A 27479-nucleotide genomic window follows, 5' to 3' on the forward strand; every position below is an offset into this window, starting at 1 on the left:
GGTGTGCGGGACCGTAGCCCAGCTTCATGGAGACGGTTGCGAATGGTCCTCGCCGATACCCCAGGAGCAACAGTGTCCCTAATTTGCTGGGAAGTGGCGGTGCGGTCCCCTACGGCACTGCGTAGGATCCTACGGTCTTGGCGTGCATCCGTGCGTCTCTGCGGTCCGGTCCCAGGTCGACGGGCACGTGCACCTTCCGCTGACCACTGACGACAACATCGATGTACTGTGGAGACCTCACGCCCCACGTGTTGAGCAATTCGACGGTACGTCCACCCGGCCTCCCGCATGCCCACTATACGCCCTCGCTCAAAGTCCGTCAACTGCACATACGGTTCTCGTCCACGCTGTCGCGGCATGCTACCAGTGTTAAAGACTGCGATGGAGCTCCGTATGCCACGGCAAACTGGCTGACACTGACGGCGGCGGTGCACAGATGCTGCGCAGCTAGCGCCATTCGACGGCCAGCACCGCGGTTCCTGGTGTGTCCGCTGTGCCGTGCGTGTGATCATTGCTTGTACAGCCCTCTCGCAGTGTCCGGAGCAAGTATGGTGGGTCTGACACACCGGTGTCAATGTGTTCTTTTTTCCATTTCCAGGAGTGTAGCACAAGAACTGTCTACCATCGTCCGGTATTTATTACTACCTGGTCTCTTTCCTACGACCATTGTCTCCTCAATCAGCACAAAAAAGCGTGAATAGCTTCCCATGCCGAAAGTTTTGAGAAAATTTTTAAAGGTGCTGAACAATGTAGAATGAGGCAGCTGGTACCCAGCTTTTCAGCCAGAGTATTTTAAACAGAAACATAGTCGCCTTTATTGTGCTCAGATAGGAGTATTTCTCCTGTGGTTCCCCTCTATTCCTTGCCATAGCAGCGCATGTGACTCATATGGAAAGAAGTTTATGGGTCAGTAAAGTTTTGGTTGTTTACTTATCTGCAATAAAAACAACGCGCTTCAGTACTACAACGTGGGATTCCCAGAATTCTTCTGATGATGACGGAGATACTTACAGCATATTACTCAGTGCTGTGCTGCTGCATTTTCATCTCAGTCCGGATTTTATGTGCGTGTTTGACATGTACAAGTGGGGTAACTTTAAACATCTGTATCTCGGAAACGGATAAAGATATTTAGAAAATTTTCAGAGTTCGAGATCGAGATCTTACGAATACACCGTAAAAGTTTGAGCCAATTGCTATGCATAGCTCTCTTGAAATCTGCAGCGCGGTTTTGGTGCGAAACAGTAGTAAAAAGAAGATGTTTTAGTATTTTCTAAGGTACCGTCGATGAATAATGGTGTCTCTATAAGCCTCTTAAGGCCTGTAGTACACCACATCAAATGCAAAAAGAATCAACAGATTTGCTCCCTTTGCCTGAGCAGGAGGAAGTGTGTAGTATTCATACTTTAAACCTGTAAAGTAGGATAGCGACAGTAAGACGATCGTTCTGTAAGGTATACCGATGTTCTTAGCCCAAGGGCTATCAGAAATACTTGATTCTTAGCTTTTTGTCATCAATAAAACCAGTGCTACACTGAAGAGCCAAAGGAATTGGTATATCTACCTAATATCGTGTTGGGTCCCCACGAGCACGCAAACTGCTGCAACGCGACGTCTAATGTCTGAAATAGTGCTGGAGGGTGAAACACCCCCCGTTTAAATTCCTTCATTGGGTTTTGTGTAATTTACCAAAGCCGCCAAACAGTTAATTATTATGATTATATGACAGTGTGCTTAATGGATGAAGGGCTATCGGTTTTCCTGCTGTGGTTTCGGGGGTATTTCAACCGAGTGCGGCCGTTTTGCAACTGAATAGTGGAATGATTGAAAGTTTGTCTATTATTAAGGACCACAAAGGTTGCGATGTACAAACTGATATATATTTCCCGCTAGCACACAAATGCTGAGGCAGTTGCTACCTTCGCCTTACACGTCTAATTACGGTTATACGAGGGCGGTTCAGAAAGTAACCTCCGATTGGTCACAGTGCGGGTTGTGGGGGGAGTAGCGACGCCATCTGTGCGTTCACGCACTCAACAGGTCAGTCGGCATCAAGCCGTGGTCGAGTGAACGTCGTACCTGCGCTAGTTTAGTTTTTGTGGCAGTTTGAAATGTGTGCTGCAATAGAAAACCCCGCCAAATGTGAAGTGCGTGCTGTCATAAGGTTTTTTACAGCCAAAGGATATTCTGCAGCAGCTATTCATCGTGAGCTTTGTGCCGTGTACGGACCGAGAGTTATGAGTGAAGGAGTTGTCCGTGAATGGGTACGTTTATTTGAAAGTGGACGAGAAAACGTTCATGATGAAGAGAGGAGTGGTAGACCATCATTGGTGACTGACGAACTCGTTCAGACAGTTGATGCAAAAGTTCGTGAAAATCGACGTTTCTCAATGTCGGAGTTGTCTACTGGTTTTCCACAGATTTCTAAGACTCTCTTGTACGAGATAGTGACAGCAAGATTGGGTTACCGTAAGTTCTGTGCACGATGGGTGCCCAAAATTCTTACCGACCACCACAAAACTCAAAGAATGGCCTCTGCATTAGACTTTCTGTCACGTTATGAGGACGAAGGAGAACCATTGTTAAACAGAATCGTGACCGGTGACGAAACCTGGATTAAGTACGTGAACCTTGAGACAAAAGAACAATCAAAGATGTGGGCACATTCAAATTCGCCTACCAAACCAAGAAAAGCCTCGCAAAATTTTTCTGCCAGAAAACTGATGACAACGGTGTTTTGGCATGCCAAAGGGGTGTTGTTGGTTGAATTCGTGGAACGTGGTACAACCATTAATCAAGACGTGTACTGTGAAACAATAAAAAAGTTACGACGGGCTATACAGAACAAACGCCGTGGTATGCTGACTTCCGGTATCGTTTTTTTGCACGATAACGCCCGTCCTCACTCTGCTCGCAGAACAACGGCCCTTCTTGAGTCCTTCAAGTGGGACGTTATCAACCATCCACCTTACAGCCCAGACCTGGCGCCAAGTGATTATCACCTCTTCATGCATTTGAAGAAATGGCTCGGGTCACAGCGGTTTGATGACGACGAAGAGCTCAAAGATGCGGTCACAGGCTGGCTCCAGGCACAAGCGGGTGATTTTTATGCAGAAGGAATTTCAAAGCTTGTGAAGAGATACGATAAGTGCCTCAATCGGTATGGAGACTATGTAGAAAAATAGTGCAAAGATGTAGTTGTAAGATGTATATATTAAAATATTTTTGTTTAACTCGGTGTATTTTTTTTAAATCAACCGGAGGTTACTTTCTGAACGGCCCTCGTATCTTTTTCTTGGTTGCTGATTTTCAGTACCTTGTCACACGCAATGCTGATGGTTAACATTCACAATAATCCTCACTGCAATCCATGGTTGTTGCTGGCCGACGCGGTTGGCGCGAAACACGTAATTCGGCACTTGTGTCACTTTCTGTTTCATATCACTCGCGAATCAGTATTAGTGAGGGTCAACGCCACGACGATCAGGGGGACGTGCTCACTCGTCATACTCCGGTGAATTTTACTCGACCACCATTCTTGCCCGTCTCTCCAACACCACCGCTCACTCGACACACTCCCGTGCTACTCCACACTCGACACTAGTCTCCTCACTCCCTCCTGCAGCACTCGACAATCGACTCCTGTCTACTATCGACCTGGGCGTCGGATACTAGCATCTATGTTCGTGGGATCACGGATCCCTTACAAGGGAACAAACCACGATTCCTGCAGGACTGCCCATAAATCCGTAAGAGCACGAGGGGGTGGAGGTCTCTTCCGAACAGCACGTTCCAAGGCATCCCAGATATGCTCAGTAATGTTCATGTCTGGGGCGTTTGGTGGCCAGCGGAAGTGTTTAAAGTCAGAAAAGTGTTCCTGGAGCCACTCTGTAGCAATTCTGGATGTGTGGGGTGTCGCATTGTCCTGCTGGAATTGCTGAAGTCCGTCGGAATGCACAATGGACAAGAATGGATGCAGGTGATCAGACAGGATGCTTACGTACGTGTCACCTGTCAGAGTCGTAATCTAGACGTATCAGGGGTTCCACCTACACCAGCCCCGCACCATAACAGAGTACCCACCAGCTTGGACAGTCCCCTGCTGACACGCGGGGTCCACGTATTCATGAGGTTCTCTCCATACCTGTACACGTCCATCCATTCGTTCGATACAATTTGAAACGAAACTTGTCCGACCAGACAACGTGTTTCCAATTATCAACAGTCCAATCTCGGTGTTGACGGACCCAGTCTAGTCGTAAAGCTTTGTGTCGTGCAATCATCGTGTGTACACGAGTGGGAATTTGGCTCCGAAAGCCCATATCGATGACGTTTCGTCAAGTGGTTCGCACGCTGACACTTGATAATCCCCGAATTGATATCTGCAGCATCTGTGCAGTTGCACTTCTGTCACGTTGAACGATTCTCTTCAGTCGTCTTCGGTCCCGTTCTTGCAGGATCTTTTTCCGGCCACAGCGATGTCGGAAATTTGACGTTTTATCAGATTCCTGATATTCACGGTACACTCGTGAAATGCCGTACGGGAAAAATCCCCACTTCATCGTTACCTCGTAGATGCTGCGTCCCGCCGGCCGGAGTGGCCGAGCGGTTCTAGCCGGTACAGTCCGGAACCGCACTGCTGGTATGGTCGCAGGATCGAATCCTGTCTCGGGCATGGATGTGTGTGATGTCCTTAGGTTAGTTAGGTTTAACTAGTTCTAAGTTCTAGGAGACTGATAACCTCAGAAGTTCCATAGTGCTCAGAGCCATTTCAACCATTTTTGCTGCGTCCCATCGCCCGTGCGCCGACTACAACACCATATAGAAACTCGCTTAAATCTTGATAACCTGCCATTGTAGCAGCAGTAACCGACCTAGGAACTGCGTCAGACACTTGTTGTTTCATAAATGCGTTGCCGACCGCCGGGCCTTTGCTACCTGCTTACATATTATCTTTGTATTTGAATACGCATGCCTATACCAGTTCATTGGAGCTTCAATGTATATGACTAGGAAAGACGTGGCACCTGTACCATTTTGGTAACTGTCATTGCTATTTTGTTTTTATAGTTGATCGTAGTTTTCATAGAAGTGGAAACTCACGATACAGTGAGGTAAATCGCAATACAACAATTTTTCAATAAACGTATGGGGCGAAACGTCGACGCAGCCAACGTCCGCCACCTTGTCAAACTTTCTGTCAATCAAAATTTCTCACAAACATTTCAAACACGAAGTGTGCTTGCCAAACACGTGAAACTGAACCGTACACGGTCAGATAATTGTCAGGCGTAGTTAAGTTTGACAATATGTTTGATCCAGAATGAGATTTTAACTCTGCAGCGGAGTGTGCGCTGTTAGGAAACTTCCTGGCAGATTAAAACTATGTGAAGCACCGAGACTCGAACTCGGGACCTTTGCCTCTCACGGGCAAGTGCTCTACCGTCTTAGCTACCCAAGCACGACTCATGCCCCGTCCTCACAGCTTTACTTTGCCAGTACCTCGTCTCCTACCCTCCAAACTTTACAGAAGCTCTCCTGCGAACCTTGCAGAACTAGCACTCCTGAAAGAAAGGATACTGCGGAGACATGGCTTAGCCACAGCCTGGGGGATGTTTCCAGAATGAGGTTTTCACTCTGCAGCGGAGTGTGTGCTGATATGAAACTTCCTGGCAGAATAAAACTGTGTGCCGAACCTAGACTCGAACTCGGGACGTTTGCCTTTCACAGGCAAGTGTTCTGCCAACTGAGCTACCCAAGCACGACTCACGCCCCGTCAAAGGTCCCGAGTTCGGGTCTCGGTCCGGCACACAGTTTTATCTGCCAGGAAGTTTCATATCAGCACACACTCCGCTGCAGAGTGAAAATCTCATTCTGAGAATGTTTGATCCTTTACGTGGGCATTAATAGCCTCACGACGTACGCTGGAGAACTTGTGTGAAGTTTAATAGAGAAGAGTAACTGGCGAGGATAAAGCTGCGAGATGGTGGGAGAGGGGGGGGGGGGGACTGAGCCTGATGGATAGCTCAGGCGGTAAGACCATTCACTGCCCGCAAAAAGCAAAGTATACCGGGTTCGAATCCCGCTACGGCACACAGTCTTGTCGTGGCTGGCAGTTTGAATAACAGTGTCGGTTTCGAGCTGCGGCCGTTCCGAATATGGGACGCGAGAAGGCAGGTCGCCGAGAATGGCGACCGAAGCGCCGGCCTTAGCGCGTGCCTTTTGTCCCTTGCGGGGAGTCAGACAAAGAGCGTGCGGCAGGTTGCGGAAACCTTGAGGGCGTTGTCCGCTGGCCTAATGGAAGGCGGACTGCGGCGAAGAAAAAGAAACACACACGCACACGGACGGACGTCAAGGCCGAGCGAGCAGATGTTTTATTATCGCGAATAATTGCGGGTGTCGGCCCTCATGTGCAGCTCTGGTGCGGTGGATGCCCCGGGCTGCAGGGGGGGAAATCCCCCAGCTCCGGCGTTCCGCAGAGTGGGCGCGCGCGCGGCGCCGCTCGCAACACGGCTTTCTTGCGATCTACACTCCTGGAAATTGAAATAAGAACACCGTGAATTCATTGTCCCAGGAAGGGGAAACTTTATTGACACATTCCTGGGGTCAGATACATCACATGATCACACTGACAGAACCACAGGCACATAGACACAGGCAACAGAGCATGCACAATGTCGGCACTAGTACAGTGTATATCCACCTTTCGCAGCAAAGCAGGCTGCTATTCTCCCATGGAGACGATCGTAGAGATGCTGGATGTAGTCCTGTGGAACGGCTTGCCATGCCATTTCCACCTGGCGCCTCAGTTGGACCAGCGTTCGTGCTGGACGTGCAGACCGCGTGAGACGACGCTTCATCCAGTCCCAAACATGCTCAATGGGGGACAGATCCGGAGATCTTGCTGGCCAGGGTAGTTGACGTACACCTTCTAGAGCACGTTGGGTGGCACGGGATACATGCGGACCTGCATTGTCCTGTTGGAACAGCAAGTTCCCTTGCCGGTCTAGGAATGGTAGAACGATGGGTTCGATGACGGTTTGGATGTACCGTGCACTATTCAGTGTCCCCTCGACGATCACCAGTGGTGTACGGCCCGTGTAGGAGATCGCTCCCCACACCATGATGCCGGGTGTTGGCCCTGTGTGCCTCGGTCGTATGCAGTTCTGATTGTGGCGCTCACCTGCACGGCGCCAAACACGCATACGACCATCATTGGCACCAAGGCAGAAGCGACTCTCATCGCTGAAGACGACACGTCTCCATTCGTCCCTCCATTCACACCTGTCGCGACACCACTGGAGGCGGGCTGCACGATGTTGGGGCGTGAGCGGAAGACGGCCTAACGGTGTGCGGGACCGTAGCCCAGCTTCATGGAGACGGTTGCGAATGGTCCTCGCCGATACCTCAGGAGCAACAGTGTCCCTAATTTGCTGGGAAGTGGCGGTGCGGTTCCCTACGGCACTGCCTAGGATCCTACGGTCTTGGCGTGCATCCGTGCGTCGCTGCGGTCCGGTCCCAGGTCGACGGGCACGTGCACCTTCCGCCGACCACTGGCGACAACATCGATGTACTGTGGAGACCTCACGCCCCACGTGTTGAGCAATTCGGCGGTACGTCCACCCGGCCTCCCGCATGCCCACTATACGCCCTCGCTCAAAGTCCGTCAACTGCACATACGGTTCACGTCCACGCTGTCGCGGCATGCTACCAGTGTTAAAGACTGCGATGGAGCTCCGTATGCCACGGCAAACTGGCTGACACTGACGGCGGCGGTGCACAAATGCTGCGCAGCTAGCGCCATTCGACGGCCAACACCGCGGTTCCTGGTGTGTCCGCTGTGCCGTGCGTGTGATCATTGCTTGTACAGCCCTCTCGCAGTGTCCGGAGCAAGTATGGTGGGTCTGACACACCGGTGTCAATGTGTTCTTTTTTCCATTTCCAGGAGTGTACATACACCACTGCTCAGTGAAGTTGAATCACTAGCAAGGGGAGCAGATAACGAAGTTTTGCTAAACTCTTAATAGACAGATCAGTTCATGCACAAATCCTGCTCCGGCAACTCTTTCGCAATTATGGACGGCTATAGAACCAGCGTAGCTCAGTATTTCTGCGAGAGACTTCCAACAACTTGTTAAGTCCACACCATATCGAGTTGCTGCAGCACACGTGGCGGAAGGAGGTTCGACACGATATTAGGAGGTATCCTATGAAGTTTGTCACCTCAGTGTGTTAAGTAAAATAATGAGGGTGTACAGGGTGTGAAACTCTGCAGATAGAGCTACCAATTCTGGCATCAAAAACAGATCAAATCTAACCTGCTGAGAGAAAACTGAGCTTGGATGACAGATGCAGGTACGTCACTGTATGCTAATTCGACGCTCTACCATAGGTCATCAATCATTGTGGCTTATGAGCCTTGACATTCTAGCCTCTGGGCTACACATGACCAGAAGGTTTCAGCAGGTATAAGCCATGGCAACAGGCCACCACCCCATCGAGGTAGGTCAGTACAAATGGCTCTCAGCACTGTGGGACTTAACATCTGAGGTCATCAGTCCCCTAGGGCAGTATAACGCAGGCGACTTGCAGTCTTGCGTTATCTTGTTGAAAGATAATGTCATGGACACCTCGAAGCCTCCGGTCATAACACATCTGCTGTCCAAATGAGCAGCTACGCATATCAGAGGTGACTGTGTTGTGTATCCAGTGGCATCCCATACCGTGACGGCAAGTGCTGCGCCAAATGACGATGCCAAATGACCTCTGAACCTCCACACCTGGATAGTTTCCACCGTGACGCTCTATGTTGAGTCAGAAGCCTGTGAAGAAGACGACTTGGCCCCACTACTGTGGTTGGGCACACCACTGTCCCTGCTGCTGACATTCGTGCTCCTCTCATTGCCCAACGGGATACTCGTCTTACTGGGAACAAGTCCATTTCCTGACTCGAGGTATGTGACACAGCTTTCCAATGGTGCACGACTAAGCAAACAGTATACCTGTTCTCTCGGGTGATAGCCAAAAGAGATCAACTAGATCCTACATTGGCCATCCTCAATATCGACTCCATATTCATTTGACAGTCGTCGGATACCAACCAGTGGGATCAGAAATTCTGCAGAACGATCAACTGCAGTCTCAACTGGAGAATGGGGAGACTAGACCAGGTTCGACAGATGACTGGTGCGCCATTTGAGACAACACGCCAACTCAGAGCATGGCGAGTGAATGCCTGGCAGAGCGAGTGGGACCAAAGCGATAAGGGCCACCGAGTCTACAACTTCTTCTCTGATATCAGGGAAAGACTAAAACTAAGACATATTGATCCCAGGACATGGCCCTTATCCCACGCACCAGAGCCGCTTGAGTGTGCAACAGATTAGTACACATGTGGGGAAGAAGGTGCCCAAGAACACATTGTCGTTTTCTGCGGGCAGCACATAAACATAAGACCCACACTACATGTCAACCAACAGAACACACAGAACGAATTACATGCCGTATTTCGTGACCCATACCAATGGACAGAACTAAATACACTGATTGATGATGATGATGATGATGATGATGTCCCATACTCTGAGGAGCATAGGGTACGAAGCGGGAGACCCACACCGCTGTACTAGGCAAGGTCCTGGTGGAGGTGGTTTGCCATTGCCTTCCTCCGGCCGTAATGGGGATGAATGATGATGATGAAGACTACACAACACCTAGTCATCTCGAGGCAGGAAAAATACCTGACCCCGCCGGTTCAAACGGCTCTGAGCACTATGGGACTTAACATCTATGGTCATCAGTCCCCTAGAACTTAGAACTACTTAAACCTAACTAACCTAAGGACAGCACACAACACCCAGCCATCACGAGGCAGAGAAAATCCCTGACCCCGCCGGGAATCGAACCCGGGAACCCGGGCGTGGGAAGCGAGAACGCTACCGCACGACCACGAGATGCGGGCGACCCCGCCGGGAATCGAACCCGTGACCCCGTGTGCGGTAAGCGAGAATGCTACCACGAGCTGCGGGCACTGACTGAAGAAACCTCTAAAATCACATACACAGACCATACAGAAGGCAAGTCGGTTTACTAAGACAGCAGAGTGCCCATGGGATGGATAACACCACTGATATCTCTAGTCAAGAAGATTCGGACCAAAACGACGACGTCGATGATCCATTGCGGTAAACTGGGCGACATTAACAGGGCAGGAAAGCCGATGCTAGGTGCTTATAACTCAACAAACCCATACAAAACCATTAAGCACCACAACTGTAAATATGTACATATGTAGTAACACCATCATGTCTAGCGAGAGGTGCATAGTGACTGAGGAGGGGTTTAAAGTTAGGTACCTCTTCAAGGTGCCCATGCCTCCTGGTGAGCAACGATGCACGGCCTGGATGGAAGGACCTTAATTGTGTTCCAGAGCCCAACCCGACGGATATAGTGATGTAGATTGGGGAAAACCACTGTCCAGGCTGGGTGGTTTGTGCAGTCGGATGGTGCCACTTGCAGATCAGTTGACCAGAGTCAAAAAAGTAGGCTGGACATGAAGTGCCATTTTGTATTCTCTTTCTTTATTTTATATTAGCTTAAAATGGTAGATATAGTAAAGGAATAGTGAGTGGCATCCAGTGGCTTGAAGTCCATTCCAAGACACTGGCCACCAGGTGATGGGAACCTCTCCTCCTATACTCTTTCCTATTTCCTTTTTTCGACTTTTCTTATATATCAAAACTTTATTTTGTACTATCATCCTCTTACCATTATATTGTTTGTAAAGTTATCAGATGCTGCACATTACACCATTTGTAGAAACAAAACAAATAGAGCCCACCTCCACGTGGCAGGACACAGGCAACGGTTCAAAAATGGTTCATGTGGCTCTGAGCACTATGGGACTGAACTTCTGAGGTCATCAGTCCCCTAGAACTTAGAACTACTTAAACCTAACTAACCTAAGGCAGGATTCGAACCTCCGACCGTAACGGCCGCGCGGTTCCGGACTGTAGCGCCTAGAACCGCTTGGCCACTCCGGCCGGCCGGGCAACGGTGTGTGTGGGCTCGGGAGTCAGGGTGGTGTATCATCAGCCACTCTGATCCCTGAATCCAGTAACAGCGGCCAAGTGGCTTTCAACGACCCACCAAAAGAAATCAGATGGTGGATCCAAAATAAGAGCAGCAAGTGAAAAAAAGTCTAAATTGGTCACCATCGCGCCGCTGTCAAATTCCAGCACATATTACAAGATTCTTAATGTGGTCTTCCCAGAACCACCAGCCAAATGCGATTTCTGAACGAGAAATCTACTGCATGACCTTTCCTCATACGAAAATCCTACTCCTGCCTACTTTGTGACATCAATCTGAAATGGTAATCACTTGCATATCCTGGCACATAGCACATTTTTTGATGTTGCTGGACTGCCATCTTGAGCTGTCCTTTGTCCCTCCTGCTGGTGTGTGTAACAGCACCGCATTGTACTTTTCAGGAGGAGCTGGTGTTCCACAGTGAGGACTACGGTGGTGGGGGCCGCCTGAGCGCGGTGGTGGGCCGTGACCTGTGTGCTGGGGACCTGTGCCTGCTGCTGGCCGCCAAGTCCCTGGCTGCCAAGGATCCCAGCTGGGCAATCGTCGAGGTCTGGCCGCGGCTCGGCATTGGTACGTTTCCAAAAAACTCCTTTCTCACTGCTATGTGTGTGAGTGGTAATGGTAATGTTGTCTGCCAAAGACCCCACCTGGGACATCATCAAGGTCTAACTATAGCTTGGCATTAATATGTTCCCAAAAAACTCCTTCCTCACTGCTGTCCTCTGTAAAAGTGGTAATGATATTACCGACTGCACAGTCCCTGGCTGCCAAAGACCCAGCTGGGCCATCACTGAGGTCTGGTCATTGTTCAGCATTGATATGTTTCCCAAAAGTTCCATCCTCATGCTATCCTCAGTGTAAGCGGTAATTGTAACGTTGACTGCTGGGGCATCATCAAGGTATGGCCACATCTCAGCATTGGTATGTTTCCAAAAAACCCTTGCACACTGCTACTACGTGTGTGAGTGATAATGATAATGTTGTCTGCAGAGTCCCCCCCTGGCTGCCAAAGACCCCACCTGGGGCATCGTCAAGGTCTGACTACACCTTGGCATTAATACATTCCCAAAAAACTCCATCCTCACTGCTGTCCTCTGTGCAAGTTGTAACGATATTGCTGATGGCACAGTCCCTGGCTGCCAAAGACGCAAGCTGGGCCATCACCGAGGTCTGACTACACCTTGGCATTAATACATTCCCAAAAAACTCCTTTCTCACTGTTGTCCTCTGTATAAGTGGTAATGATATTACTGACTGCACAGTCCTTGGCTGCCAAAGGCCCCAGCTGTGCCATCACTGAGGTCTGGTCATTGTTCAGCACTGATATGTTTCCTAAAAGCTCCATCCTCATGCTATGCTCAGTATAAGTCGTAATAGTAATGCTGACTGCAAAGTGCCTGGCTGCCAAGGACCCCACACTTCCTGGCCGCTGGTGGCCGAGCGGTTCAAGGCGCTTCAGTCTGGAACTGCGCGACCGCTATGTCGCAGGTTCGAATCCTGCCTCAGGCATGGATGTGTGTGATGTCCTTAGGTTAGTTAGGTTTAAGTACTTCTAAGTTCTAGGGGACTCATGACCTGAGATGTTAAGTCCCATAGTGCTCAGAGCCATTTGAACCAACGACCCCAGCTGCGCAATCGTCAAGGTCTGGCCGCGGCTTGGCATTGGTACATTTCCAAAAAACTCCTTCCTCACTGATACTATGTGTATGAGTGATAATGATAATGTTGTCTGCGGAATCCCTGGCTGCCAAAGACCCCACTTTGGGCATCATCAAGGTCTGACTACAGCTTGGCATTAATATTTTCCCAAAAAACTCCTTCCTCACTGCAGTCCTCTGTATAAGTGGTAATGATATTACTGACTGCACAGTCCCTGGCTGCCAAAGACCCCAGCTGGGCCATCACTGAGATCTGTTCATTGTTCAGCACTGATATGTTTTCCAAAAACTCCATTCTCGTGCTATCCTCAATATAAGTGTAATAGTAATGCTGACTGCAAAGTCCCTGGTTGCCATAGACTCCTGCTGGGGCACCATCAAGGTATTGCCACATCTCAGCATTGGTACATACCCAAAAAACTCCTTCCTCACTGCTTTTCTCTGTACTTATGGAAATGAGAATATGGACTGCAAGGTCCCCATCTGCGCCATTGTCAAGGTCTGGTTGTGGCTTGGAATTGATGCATTCCCAAAAAAACTCCTTCCTCTCTGTCATTTTCTGTATAAATGGGATTGACAATGGTGACTACAAAATGTGCTGTCAACAGGGATAGCATGTGTGCCACCTTAAAATATTTTTCCATGGTTCAGAATCGGAAAGTAACTAACTCCTCCCTCACTACCATTAAACAGCTAACTTAGAATAACAGAGTCTGAAAGTTGTAATTACTGCTGATGCAAAGTTATTAGCCGCCAAGGATACAAATTTGTTCATCATAGAGCTGTGGCAGTACCTCATCATTGGGTGTACCTTCGACAGTCCCCTTGCTGGCACCCATTATGTACCTACATTGGAATGTCAGTGCAGTTTCTGCTTCCTGTTGACCTGAAAGTGGCTTCCAACGACAGCAAGTGCATTATGATAGAACTGAGATCACAGCTGTGAACTGATATACACACATCAAGCTGCTTTCCCATTGCCACTGTAAGACTGAATAGGAATGGTGATGCCTAAAATATGTGCTCGCTGCTGACTGAAGAGTCCAAGGGAACCAGCTAGGCCATCAGAAAACCTGGTTGCTTCAAATGGCTCTAAGCACTATGGGAGTACGGCGGGAGGGGGGGGGGGGGGGATCTCTTTTGAATAGCACGTGGCAAGGCATCCCAGATAAGCTCAATAACGATCATGTCTAGGGAGTTTGGTGGCCAGCGGAATGTTTAATCTCTGAAGAGTGTTCCTGGAGACGCTCTGTAGCAATCCTGGACGTGTGGGGTGACGCGTTGTACTGCTGGAATTGCCCGTCAGAATGCACAATGGACATGAGTGGATGCAGGTAATCAGACACGTTGCTTTCGTATGTGTCACCTGTCAGAGTTGTATCTGGACGTATGAGGGGTCCCGTATCATTCCAACAGCACACGCCCCACGCTATTACAGAGATTCCACCAGCTTCAACAGTCCCATGGTGACAAGCAGTGTCCATGGATTCATGAGGTTGTCTCTACACACGTACACGTCCATTTGCTTAATACAATTTGGAACGAGGTCGTCAGAACAGGTAACAGTCCAATGTCGGTGTGGACTGGCCCAGGCGAGGCGTAAAGTATTGTGTCGTGCAGTCATCAAGGGTGTAAGTAGGCTGTTTACGAGTTTGTATGTTGGAAGCGCTCTGCATTAATAACTCTGATTGCTCTGTGCGCTCACTGTAAGACACTCTGTGGCTGGTCGGACTCAGCAGTTGGAGGTGAACAGCCAGCAGTGGTGGAGGTTGGAAGTGAGTAGTTAGCATTGATGGAGCTTAGAGGTTTGAAGTATTAGAGAAACCTGACGATCTGGACGTGTCGGACTTGGAGATTCAATATTATTCATGATTATATAATTTTAGGAACTGGATGTCACAGACAATTATATATATAACTGGATGTCACATTATTAAGGTAAAAATACATTGTTTGCTTTGCAACAAAATCTTTCCTTTGCTAACCATATGCCTATTAGCAGCTAGAGACTACAGTAGTTAGAATCTTTTATTTAGCTGGCTGTATTGGCGCTTGCTGTATGCGAGTAGTTCGTTTGATGAAGATTTTTGTGAGGTAAGTAACTTATGAAATGTATAGGTTATTGTTAGGATTTCTTCTTATTCAGGGCCATTCTTGTGAAATTTGAAAGCAGTCAGATCGCGTTATCCTTAAATATTGTGAGTAATTAATGAGTAGGAAAAGTTTGAGTTCTGTTTCTCAGGGCAAATACTGTAGGTCAGTGTTGAAATGATAAAATCTAGCAAAGGGACAGTACGTCAGTTTCACTCAGCAGTTTCAGGATTAAGTAATAAAGAAGTTTCACCGTCTCAGTTATTTTACCTTGAGTATAAACATTTTTTTTTAAATAAAGAAGTTTCAAGGGTACACGAATGGCCTTCAGCTCCAAAAGCCCATATCGATGATACCTTCATCTACATCTACAGGGATAGTCTGTAAATCACATTTAAGTGCCTGGCAGAGGGTTCATCGAACGACCTTCACAATTCTCTATTATTCCAATCTCGTATGGCGCGCGGAAAGAGTGAACACCTATATTTTTCCGTACGAGCTCTGATTTCCCTTATTTTATCGTGGCGATCGTTTCTCCCGTTGTAGGTCGGTGTCAACAAAATTCGCAGGAGAAAGTCGGTGATTGGAATTTAATGAGAAGATTTCGCCGCAACGAAAAACGCCTTTCTTTTAATGATTTCCAGCCCAAATCCTGTATCGTTTCTCTGACACTCTCTCCCATATTTCGCGATAATACAAAACGTGCTGTCTTTCTTTGAACTTTTTCGATGTACTCCGTCAGTCCCATCTAGTAAGGATCCCACACCGCGGAGCAGTAGTCTAAAAGAGGACGGACAAGCGTAGTGTAAGCAGTCTCCTTACAAGGGAACCTCCCCATCGCACCCCCCTCAGATTTAGTTATAAGTTGGCACAGTAGATAGGCCTTGAAAAACTGAACACAGATCAATCGAGAAAACAGGAAGAAGTTGTGTGGAACTATGATAAAAAAGCAAAATATACAAACTGAGTAGTCCATGAGCAAGATAGGTAACATCAAGGACACTTCTAGTTCGGGAGCGCCGTGGTCCCGTGGTCAGCGTGAGCAGCTGCGGAACGAGGGGTTCGTGGTTCAAGTCTTCCCCCGAGTGAAAATTTTAATTTCTTTATTTTCGCAAAGTTATGATCTGTCCGTTCGTTCATTGACGTTTCTGTTCACTGTACTAAGTTTAGTGTCTGTGTTTTGCGACCGCACCGCAAAACCGTGCGATTAGTAGACGAAAGGACGTGCCTCTCCAATGGGAACCGAAAACATTTCATCGCAAGGTCATAGGTCAACCGATTCCTCCACAGGAAAACACGTCTGATATATTGTATACGACACTGGTGACGGCATGTGCGTCACATGACAGGAATATGTTGTCGACCCACCTAACTTGCCCACTTGGCGAATGGGTAAAAAGATTCTTCTACCTTGCCCGATTTAGCTTTTCTTGTGGATGTGATAATCACTCCCAAAAAAGTGATGAAAACATAAGAGTTTGTCACACAAACTCCAACAAATGAATGCAGCAGTTTCACAATCGCACAGTTTTTCCTGTGCTCTGTCAAAACATATGTTTTTAACGTTTTCAAATTTTTCCTTGTGTAGACCGTCAAATCCTTCATATGTCCAAGCAAATCTAAACATGTCCTGGAATTTTGGAGAGCGTAATTGATGTGTGAGTGCCTGAACTTTGATAAATGTCTGAAAACAAAAGATTAAACTTTTCACTCGAGGGTAGAATTGAACCGAGGACCTCTCGTTCCACAGGTGCCCACGCTAACCACGAGACCATGGTGCTCCTGAGGTCATATCATCCTTGTTGTTGCCTATCTTGCACATGGACTACTCAGTTTCTATATTTTGCTTATTTTTTCATAGTTCCACACAACTTCTTCCTGTTTTCTCGATTGATCTGTGTTCAGTTTTTCAAGGCCTATCCACTGTGCCCACATAAAACTAAATCTCAGGGGGGTGCGATGCGGAGGTTCCCTTGTTAGTAGGTCTGTTACATTTTGTAAGTGCCCAGCCAGTAAAACGCAACCTTAGTTAGCCTTAACCACAACATTTTCTTTGTGTTCTTTCCAATTTAAGTTGTTCGTAACTGTATTACCTAGGTATTTAGTTGAATTTACGGCTTTAGATTAGACTGATTTATCGTGTAACCGAAGTTTGAGTTCCTTTTAGCAGTCATGTGGATGACCTCACACTTTTCGTTGTTCAGGGTCAACTGCCACTTTTCGCACCATTCAGATATTTTTTCTAAATCGTTTTGCAGGTTGTTTTGATTTTCTGAAGACTTTATTAGTCGATAAACGACAGCGTCGTCTGCAAACAACCGAAGACGGCTGGCCGGCCAGGGTGGCCGAGCGGTTCTAGGCGCTACAGTCGGGAACCGCGCGACCGCTACGGTCGCAGGTTCGAATCCTGCCTCGGGCATGGATGTGTGTGATGTCCTTAGGTTAGTTAGGTTTAAGTAGTTCTAAGTTCTAGGGGACTGATGAGCTGAGAAGTTAAGTCCCATAGTGCTCAGAGCCATTAGAGCCAGATTGTCTCCCAAATGGTTTATATACACTCCTGGAAATGGAAAAAAGAACACATTGACACCGGTGTGTCAGACCCACCATACTTGCTCCGGACACTGCGAGAGGGCTGTACAAGCAATGATCACACGCACGGCACAGCGGACACACCAGGAACCGCGGTGTTGGCCGTCGAATGGCGCTAGCTGCGCAGCATTTGTGCACCGCCGCCGTCAGTGTCAGCCAGTTTGCCGTGGCATACGGAGCTCCATCGCAGTCTTTAACACTGGTAGCATGCCGCGACAGCGTGGACGTGAACCGTATGTGCAGTTGACGGACTTTGAGCGAGGGCGTATAGTGGGCATGCGGGAGGCCGGGTGGACGTACCGCCGAATTGCTCAACACGTGGGGCGTGAGGTCTCCACAGTACATCGATGTTGTCGCCAGTGGTCGGCGGAAGGTGCACGTGCCCGTCGACCTGGGACCGGACCGCAGCGACGCACGGATGCACGCCAAGACCGTAGGATCCTACGCAGTGCCGTAGGGGACCGCACCGCCACTTCCCAGCAAATTAGGGACACTGTTGCTCCTGGAGTATCGGCGAGGACCATTCGCAACCATCTCCATGAAGCTGGGCTACGGTCCCGCACACCGTTAGGCCGTCTTCCGCTCACGCCCCAACATCGTGCAGCCCGCCTCCAGTGGTGTCGCGACAGGCGTGAATGGAGGGACGAATGGAGACGTGTCGTCTTCAGCGATGAGAGTCGCTTCTGCCTTGGTGCCAATGATGGTCGTATGCGTGTTTGGCGCCGTGCAGGTGAGCGCCACAATCAGGACTGCATACGACCGAGGCACACAGGGCCAACACCCGGCATCATGGTGTGGGGAGCGATCTCCTACACTGGCCGTACACCACTGGTGATCGTCGAGGGGACACTGAATAGTGCACGGTACATCCAAACCGTCATCGATCCCATCGTTCTACCATTCCTAGACCAGCAAGGGAACTTGCTGTTCCAACAGGACAATGCACGTCCGCATGTATCCCGTGCCACCCAACGTGCTCTAGAAGGTGTAAGTCAACTACCCTGGCCAGCAAGATCTCCGGATCTGTCCCCCATTGAGCATGTTTGGGACTGGATGAAGCGTCGTCTCACGCGGTCTGCACGTCCAGCACGAACGCTGGTCCAACTGAGGCGCCAGGTGGAAATGGCATGGCAAGCCGTTCCACAGGACTACATCCAGCATCTCTACGATCGTCTCCATGGGAGAATAGCAGCCTGCATTGCTGCGAAAGGTGGATATACACTGTACTAGTGCCGACATTGTGCATGCTCTGTTGCCTGTGTCTATGTGCCTGTGGTTCTGTCAGTGTGATCATGTGATGTATCTGACCCCAGGAATGCGTCAATAAAGTTTCCCCTTCCTGGGACAATGAATTCACGGTGTCCTTATTTCAATTTCCAGGAGTGTAGATAACGAATGGTTCGCAGGTTCACACTTGTTGATGGCCCAGCATTGAAATCTGCAGCAATTTGTGGAAGGGTTGGACCTGTGTCACTCTGAACAGTCGTCGTTGGTCCCATTCTTGCAGGATCTTTTTCCAGCCACAGCGATGTCGGAGATCTGACGTTTCGCCAGATTCCTGATATTCACAATACACTCGTGAAATAGTCGTACGGGGAAATTCTCACTTCCCCGCTGCCTCGGAGATGCTGTGTCCCATCGCTCGTGGACCGACTGTAGCAGAAACTTAAATCTTGATAAGCTGCCATTGCAGCAGCAGTAACTCATCTAACAACTGCACCAGACACTTGCTGTCTGATATAGGCGTTGTCGACCGTAGCGCCGTGTTCTGCCTGTTTACATACACTACTGGCCATTAAAATTGCTACACCACGAACATGACGTGCAACAGACGCGAAATTTAACCGGCAGCAAGAACATGCTGTGATATGCAAATGATTAGCTTTTCAGGGCATTCACACAGGGGTGGCGCCGGTGGCGACACCTACAACGTGCTGACACAAGGAAAGTTTCCAACCGATTGCTCACACACAAACAGCAGTTGACCTCGTGTAAGGAGGAGAAATGCGTACCATCACGTTTCCGACTTTGATAAAGGTCGGATTGTAGCATATCGCTATTGCGGCTTATCGCATCGCAACATTGCTGCTTGTGTTGGTCGAGATCCAATGACTCTTAGCAGAATTTGGAATCGGTGGGTTCAGGAGAGTAATACGGAACTCCGTACTAGATGCCAACGGCCTCGTATCGCTAGCAGTCGAGATGACAGGCATCTTACCCGCACGGGTGTAACGGATCGTGCAGCCACGTCTCGATCCCTGAGTCAACAGCCGGGGACGTTTGCAAGACAACAACCATCTGCACGAACAGTCGGACGACGTTTGCAGCAGCACGGACTATCGGCTCGGAGACCGTGGCTACGGTAACCCTTGACGCTGCATCACAGACAGGAGCGCCTGCGATGGTGTACTCGACGACGAACCTGGGTGCACGAATGGCAAAACGTCATTTTTTCGGATGTTCTGTTTACAGCATCATGATGGTCGCATCCGCGTTTGGCGACATCGCGGTGAACGCACATTGGAAGCGTGTATTCGTCATCGCCATACTGGCGTATCACCCGGCGTGATGGTAGGGGATGCCATTGGTTACACGTCTCAGTCACCTCTTGTTCGCGTTGACGGCACTTTGAACAGTGGACGTTACATTTCAGATGTGTTACGATCCGTGGCTCTACGCTTCATTCGATCCCTGCGAAACCCTAATTTCAGCAGGATAATGCACGACCGCATATTGCAGGTCCTGTACGAGCCTTTCTGGATACATAAAATGTTCGACTGTTGCCCTGGCCAGCACATTCTCGAGATCTCTCACCAATTGAAAACGTCTGATCAATGGTAGCCGAGCATCTGGCTCGTCACAATACGCCAGTCACCACTCTTGATAAACTGTGGTATCGTGTTGAAGCTGCATGGGCAGCTGTACCTGTACACGCCATCCGAGCTCTGTTCGACTCAATGCCCAGGCGTATCGAGGCTTTTATTACGGCCGGAGGTGGTTGTTGTGGGTACTGGTTTCTCAGGATCTATGCAGCCAAATTACGCGAAAATGTAATAACATGTCAGTTCTAGTATATTTGTCCAATGAATACCCGTTTATCATCTGTATTTCTTCTTGGTGTAACAATTTTAAAGGCCAGTAGTGTATGTGTATTTCGATACGCATGCCTTGTTGTGGCGTAACAAGACAGCTACGCCACACTGAAGTAGCCGAAAGGCACGCGTAATCTCACGTAGACTAGATAGAGGTCTGAAACGGGATACGTAATGAATGGTAGCAAGAAAAGTACGTAGCTGCTATTATACTTAACTTTTAATCCTTGTTGTATACATCGTTCTTGATGAGACATTTCATACGATGACTATCAAACTATGTAAGGCTAATGGCGCCTTGCTAGGTCGTAGCCATTGACTTAGCTGAAGGCTATTCTAACTGTCTCTCGGCAAATGAGAGAAAGGCTTCGTCAGTGTAGTCGCTAGCAATGTCGTCCGTACAACTGGGGCGAGTGCTATTCCGTATCTCGAGACCTGCCTTGTGGTGGCGCTCGGTCTGCGATCACACAGTGGCGACACGCGGGTCCGACATGTACTAAATGGACCGCGGCCGATTTAAGCTACCACCTAGCAAGTGCGGTGTCTGGCGGTGACAGCACATGCCTATACCAGTTTCTTTGGCGCTTCACTGTATATGAGCTGTCGACAGTGGATCAGCAGAGACTGTAAGGTTCATTCTGGCGAGTTTCCTTTAGCGAAAACGAAGGGTTATTGGGTTGCTGCTACAGCAGCGACGTGGTGCGGGCGTGCCCCTGCGGAGCGGCCACTTTAGTCCTGGTCAGAGTTGCCGCAACAGCCAGATTAGCGCAAGCAGCTTCCGAGAATCGACTCCCCAGAGCGCGGGCTGTATAGAGAGGCGGCGGCGGCGGCGGCCATGATGGATGTTCGCCTCGCTGGCGACCACCTGCCACGAGCAACAGGGCCGGTCCCGTGCTGTAGGCAGCCACAGCGGCTGGGCCGCCATTAATCACGCGGCCCATCTGATGCCGGCGACCGGCTTCAAGGCTCTCCCCTTCTGCCCGCCGAGCCGGACTAAAGGTTTCGCCACGCCAAGCCAGGGCACTGAACAAGGCGCCTTCACTGCGGCCTGTCACGTTGTCTGAGGCCCTGGTACCAAAGGGCCGAACTGCAGTCGCCGCGACGGCACACACGGTACCGGCAGTCCAATACAGGGTGATTCAAAAAGAATACCACAACTTTAGGAATTTAAAACCCTGCAACGACAAAAGGCAGAGCTAAGCACTATCTGTCGGCGAATTAAGGGAGCTATAAAGTTTCATTTAGTTGTACATTTGTTCGCTTGAGGCGCTGTTGACTAGGCGTCAGCGTCAGTTGATGCTAAGATGGCGACCGCTCAACAGAAAGCTTTTTGTGTTTTTGAGTACGGCAGAAGTGAATCGACGACAGTTGTTCAGCGTGCATTTCGAACGAAGTATGGTGTTAAACCTCCTGATAGGTGGTGTATTAAACGTTGGTGTAAACAATTTACAGAGAATGGGTGTTTGTGTAAAGGGAAAAGTTCTGGACGGCCGAGAACGAGTGATGAAAATGTAGCACGCATCCAGCAAGCATTTGTTCGCAGCCCAGGAAAATCGACTCGCAGAGCTAGCAGAGAGCTGCAAATTCCACAATCAACTGTATGGAGAGTCCTACGAAAAAGGTTAGTTATGAAACCTGAACGTCAACTACCCGAGGCGATGGATCGGCCGCCAGGCAGCCCGTGACAGAGCACTTCATCACTGGCCTCCAAGAAGCCCTGATCTTACCCCCCGCGATTTTTTCTTATGGGGGTATGTTAAGGATATGGTGTTCCGGCCACCTCTCCCAGCCACCATTGATGATTTGAAACGAGAAATAACAGCAGCTATCCAAACTGTTACGCCTGATATCCTACAGAGTGTGTGGAACGAGTTGGAGTATCGGGTTGATATTGCTCGAGTGTCTGGAGGGGGCCATATTGAACATCTCTGAACTTGTTTTTGAGTGAAAAAAAAACCTTTTTAAATACTCTTTGTAATGATGTATAACAGAAGGTTATATTATGTTTCTTTCATTAAATACACATTTTTAAAGTTGTGGTATTCTTTTTGAATCACCCTGTATATCTGTGTTTAAAAACTTCAGTATCGGCTCTCTATGTATCGATTAAAACCATGGATATACATACACAAGAAATATTGACGTACTGACATATGAAAATATATAAGTATACAGGAGTATTCTGGTTTATTAGGCCGCTTTATATTTCCTATAAAATAATCGAGCCGGCCGGGGTGGCCGAGCGGTTCTAGGCGCTACCGTCAGGACCCACATGCTGCTGCTACGGTGGCGGGTTCGAATCCTGCCTCGGGCATGGATGTGTGTGATGTCGTTAGGATAGTTAGGTTTCAGTAGTTCTAAGATCTAGGGGACTGATGACCTTAGAAGTTAACTCCCATGGTGCTCAGAGCCATTTGAACCAAAATAATCGACGTTCAACCCCTCTGCTGGAATCTTTTTCACGATCTCCCAGTGTTTAATCAAAATGGTTCAAATGGCTCTGAGCACTATGGGACTTCGCAGGTCATCAGTCCCCTAGAACTTAGAACTACTTAAACCTAACTAACCTAACGACATCACACACATCCATGCCCGAGGCAGGATTCGAACCTGCGACCGTAGCGGTCGCGCGGTTCGGGACTGAAGCGCCTACAACCGCTTGGCCACAATGGCCGGCCTTCAAGTGTCCACTGATAGAACACTGTCAGAGACTTATATATATATATATATATATATATATATATATATATATATATATATATATATGTGATCAAAAAGTCAGTATAAATTTGAAAACTGAATAAATCACGGAATAATGTAGATAGAGAGGCACACATGCCCGGAATGGCATGGGGTTTTATTAGAAACAAAAAAATACAAACGCTCCAAAAAAATCCGACATATGCCGCTTCATCTGATCAAAATAGCAATAATTGGCATAACAAAGTAAGACAAAGCGAAGATTATGATCTTTACAGGTAATGCTCAATATGTCCACCATCATTCCTCAACAATAGCTGTAGTCGAGGAATAATGTTGTGAACAGCACTGTAAAGCGTGTCCGGAGTTATGGTGAGGAATTGGCGTCGGATGTTGTCTTTCAGCCTCCCTAGAGATGTCGGTCGATCACGATACACTCGCGACTTCAGGTAACCCCAAAGCCAATAATCGCACGGACTGGGGTCTGGGGACCTGGGAGGCCAAGCGTGACGAAAGTGGCGGCTGAGCACACGATCATCACCAAACGACGCGCGTAAGAGATCTTTCACGCGTCTAGCAATATGGGGTGGAGCGCCATCCTGCATAAACATCGTACGTTCCAGCAGGTGTTTATCAGCCAGGCTGGGGATGATGCGATTCTGTACCATATCGGCGTACCTCTCACCCGTCACGGTGGCAGTTACAAAACCAGAATCGCGCATTTCCTCGAAGAAAAAAGGCCCGATAACGGTACATGTGGTGAATCCAACTGTCCTTAACTCGTTCGTTTTCTCTCAATTTGTTTTCTATCCCCTCCCTTGCTGTACAGTGTGGTCCATTGATAGTGACCGGGCCAAATATCTCACTGGCCCTCTAGATGGCGCTGCCATAGGTCAAACGGATATCAACTGCGTTTGTTTGAAATAGGAACCCCCATTTTTTATTACATATTCGTGTAGTACGTAAAGAAATATGAATGTTTTTTAGTTGGACCATTTTTTTTCGCTTTGTGATGGATGGCGCTGTAATAGTCAAAAACGTATAAGTACGTGGTATCACGTAACATTCCGCCAGTGCGGACGGTATTTGCTTCTGGTTAAAATGGACCATTTACCAATTGCGGAAAAGGTCGATAATATCCATATAAGTAGTTCGAGGTTCCTTCCAGAGTCTAGGAAGGTCGTGTCATCAACGTACAGACTGGCGGTTATGTGCTCAACGGTGGGAATGTCATTAATATACAAATTAAACAGGTATGGCCATATCACAGCTCCCTGTGGGAAGGCAGCTGAGACAGTTTTCAGAGATTTCTTCGCATCTACAGGGTGTTTCAAAAATGACCGGTATATTTGAAACGGCAATAAAAACTAAACGAGCAGCGATAGAAATACACCGTTTGTTGCAATATGCTTGGGACAACAGTACATTTTCAGGCGGACAAACTTTCGAAATTACGGTAGTTACAATTTTCAACAACAGATGGCGCTGCAAGTGATGTGAAAGATATAGAAGACAACGCAGTCTGTGGGTGCGTCATTCTGTACGTCGTCTTTCTGCTGTAAGCGTGTGCTGTTCACAACGTGCAAGTGTGCTGTAGGCAACATGGTTTATTCGTTAGAACAGAGGATTTTTCTGGTGTTGGAATTCCACCGCCTAGAACACAGTGTTGTTGCAACAAGACGAAGTTTTCAACGGAGGTTTAATGTAACCGAAGGACCGAAAAGCGATACAATAAAGGATCTGTTTGAAAAATTTCAACGGACTGGGAACGTGACGGATGAACGTGCTGGAAAGGTAGGGCGACCGCGTACGGCAACCACAGAGGGCAACGCGCAGCTAGTGCAGCAGGTGATCCGACAGCGGCCTCGGGTTTCCGTTCGCCGTGTTGCAGCTGCGGTCCAAATGACGCCAACGTCCAAGTATCGTCTCATGTGCCAGAGTTTACACCTCTATCCGTACAAAATTCTAACGCGGCAACCCCTCAGCGCCGCTACCATTGCTGCACGAGAGACATTCGCTAACGATATAGTGCACAGGATTGATGACGGCGATATGCATGTGGGCAGCATTTGGTTTACTGACGAAGCTTATTTTTACCTGGACGGCTTCGTCAATAAACAGAACTGGCGCATATGGGGAACCGAAAAGCCGTATGTTGCAGTCCCATCGTCCCTGCATCCTCAAAAAGTACTGGTCTGGGCCGCCATTTCTTCCAAAGGAATCATTGGCCCATTTTTCAGATCCGAAACGATTACTGCATCACGCTATCTGGACATTCTTCGTGAATTTGTGGCGGTACAAACTGCCTTAGACGACACTGCGAACACCTCGTGGTTTATGCAAGATGGTGCCCGGCCACATCGCACGGCCGACGTCTTTAATTTCCTGAATGAATATTTCGATGATCGTGTGATTGCTTTGGGCTATCCGAAACATACAGGAGGCGGCGTGGATTGGCCTCCCTATTCGCCAGACATGAACCCCTGTGACTTCTTTCTGTGGGGACACTTGAAAGACCAGGTGTACCGCCAGAATCCAGAAACAATTGAACAGCTGAAGCAGTACATCTCATCTGCATGTGAAGCCATTCCGCCAGACACGTTGTCAAACGTTTCGGGTAATTTCATTCAGAGACTACGCCATATTATATGTGGAAAATATCGTACTATAGAGTTTCCCAGACCGCAGCGCCATCTGTTCTTGAAAATTGTAACTACTGTAATTTCGAAAGTTTGTCCGCCTGAAAATGTTCTGTTGTCCCAAGCATATTGCAACAAACGGTGTATTTCTATCGCTGCTCGTTTAGTTTTTATTGCCGTTGCAAATATACCGGTCATTTTTGAAACACCCTGTATTTGTACAGACAGACGCCTGTCTTGCAGAAGGCTATCAATCAGCTTGATGTGACAGTCGGGGAGACGGGTTTGATCGACTAGTTCGACTACAAGCTTGTCACGCCACACCCCATCATACGCCTTTTCGATATCTGGGAAAACTCCAACTGCAGAGTTCCGTGTTTTCAGTTTGTGTTGTATGGAGTCTGTGATCCGAAGCAGCTGAAGCTCCGCCGATAAACGTGGCTGGAAGCCAAACTGTTCGTGGCGGATGATGTTATTTTCTTGCAGTCAGAGGCCAGTGTCGCATTCTCTTCTAAAGGGGAGTTTTCCGCGTTCCTGCTAGAGAAGTGGTGGTATTGGTTAAAATTATTATGGCCACCATCGTCATAGGCTAATATTCCCGCACCGATGCAGTAGAGGGGGCGTTATTGGCTAAACTCTTGCGGATACTATTAGTGGCTCGATAAGGCACTATATAAGGAATTAGATTAGGAAATGAGACACTTAAAGTAGTAAAGGAGTTTTGCTATTTGGGGAGCAAAATAACTGATGATGGTCGAAGTAGAGAGGATATAAAATGTAGATTGGCAATGGCAAAAAAATGGTTCAAATGGCTCTGAGCACTATGGGACTTAACATCTATGGTCATCAGTCCCCTAGAACTTAGGACTACTTAAACCTAACTAACCTAAGGACAGCACACAACACCCAGCCATCACGAGGCAGAGAAAATCCCTGACCCCGCCGGGAATCGAACCCGGGAACCCGGGCGTGGGAAGCGAGAACGCTACCGCACGACCACGAGATGCGGGCGGCAATGGCAAAGAAAGCGTTTCTGAAGAAGAGAAATTTGTTAACATCGAGTATAGATTTAAGTGTCAGGAAGTAGTTTCTGAAAGTATTTGTATGGAGTGTAGCCATGTATGGAAGTGAAACATGGACGATAAATAGTTTGGACAAGAAGAGAATAGAAGCTTTCGAAATGTGGTGCTACAGAAAAATGCTGAAGATAAGGTGGGTAGATCACGTAACTAATGAGGAGGTATTGAATAGGATCGGGGAGAAGAGTAGTTTGTGGCACAACTTGACCAGAAGAAGGGATCGGTTGGTAGGACATGTTCTGAGGCATCAAGGGATCACCAATTTAGTATTGGAGGGCAGCGTGGAGGGTAAAAATGGTAGAGGGAGACCAAGAGATGAATACACTAAGCAGATTCAGAAGGATGTAGGCTGCAGTAAGTACTGGGAGACGAAGAAGCTTGCACAGGATAGAGTAGCACGGAGAGCTGCATCAAACCAGTGTCAGGACTGAAGACCACAACAACAACAAAGGCACTATCCACACTGGAGATGGGTTATTGGTTGAAATTTCTCCTATTCCTGTTGGTTGGCCGACGTCATTGGGTAGATACGGAACAGAC

General features: G+C 48.4%; 1 protein-coding gene across 1 annotated transcript in view; it reads left to right on the forward strand.

The window, feature by feature from the left end:
* Nucleotides 1-27479, forward strand: part of LOC124553621 (growth factor receptor-bound protein 14-like) — a 1033185-nt gene that overhangs the window by 517603 nt on the left and 488103 nt on the right. The window contains exon 4 of the mRNA XM_047127476.1: nucleotides 11493-11661. Within this exon, the coding sequence (XP_046983432.1) occupies nucleotides 11493-11661 (169 nt within the window). The remainder of the gene's footprint in view (nucleotides 1-11492; nucleotides 11662-27479) is intronic.

The sequence above is a fragment of the Schistocerca americana genome, chromosome 11 (genome assembly GCF_021461395.2).
Source record: "Schistocerca americana isolate TAMUIC-IGC-003095 chromosome 11, iqSchAmer2.1, whole genome shotgun sequence".
NCBI lineage: Eukaryota > Metazoa > Arthropoda > Insecta > Orthoptera > Acrididae > Schistocerca > Schistocerca americana.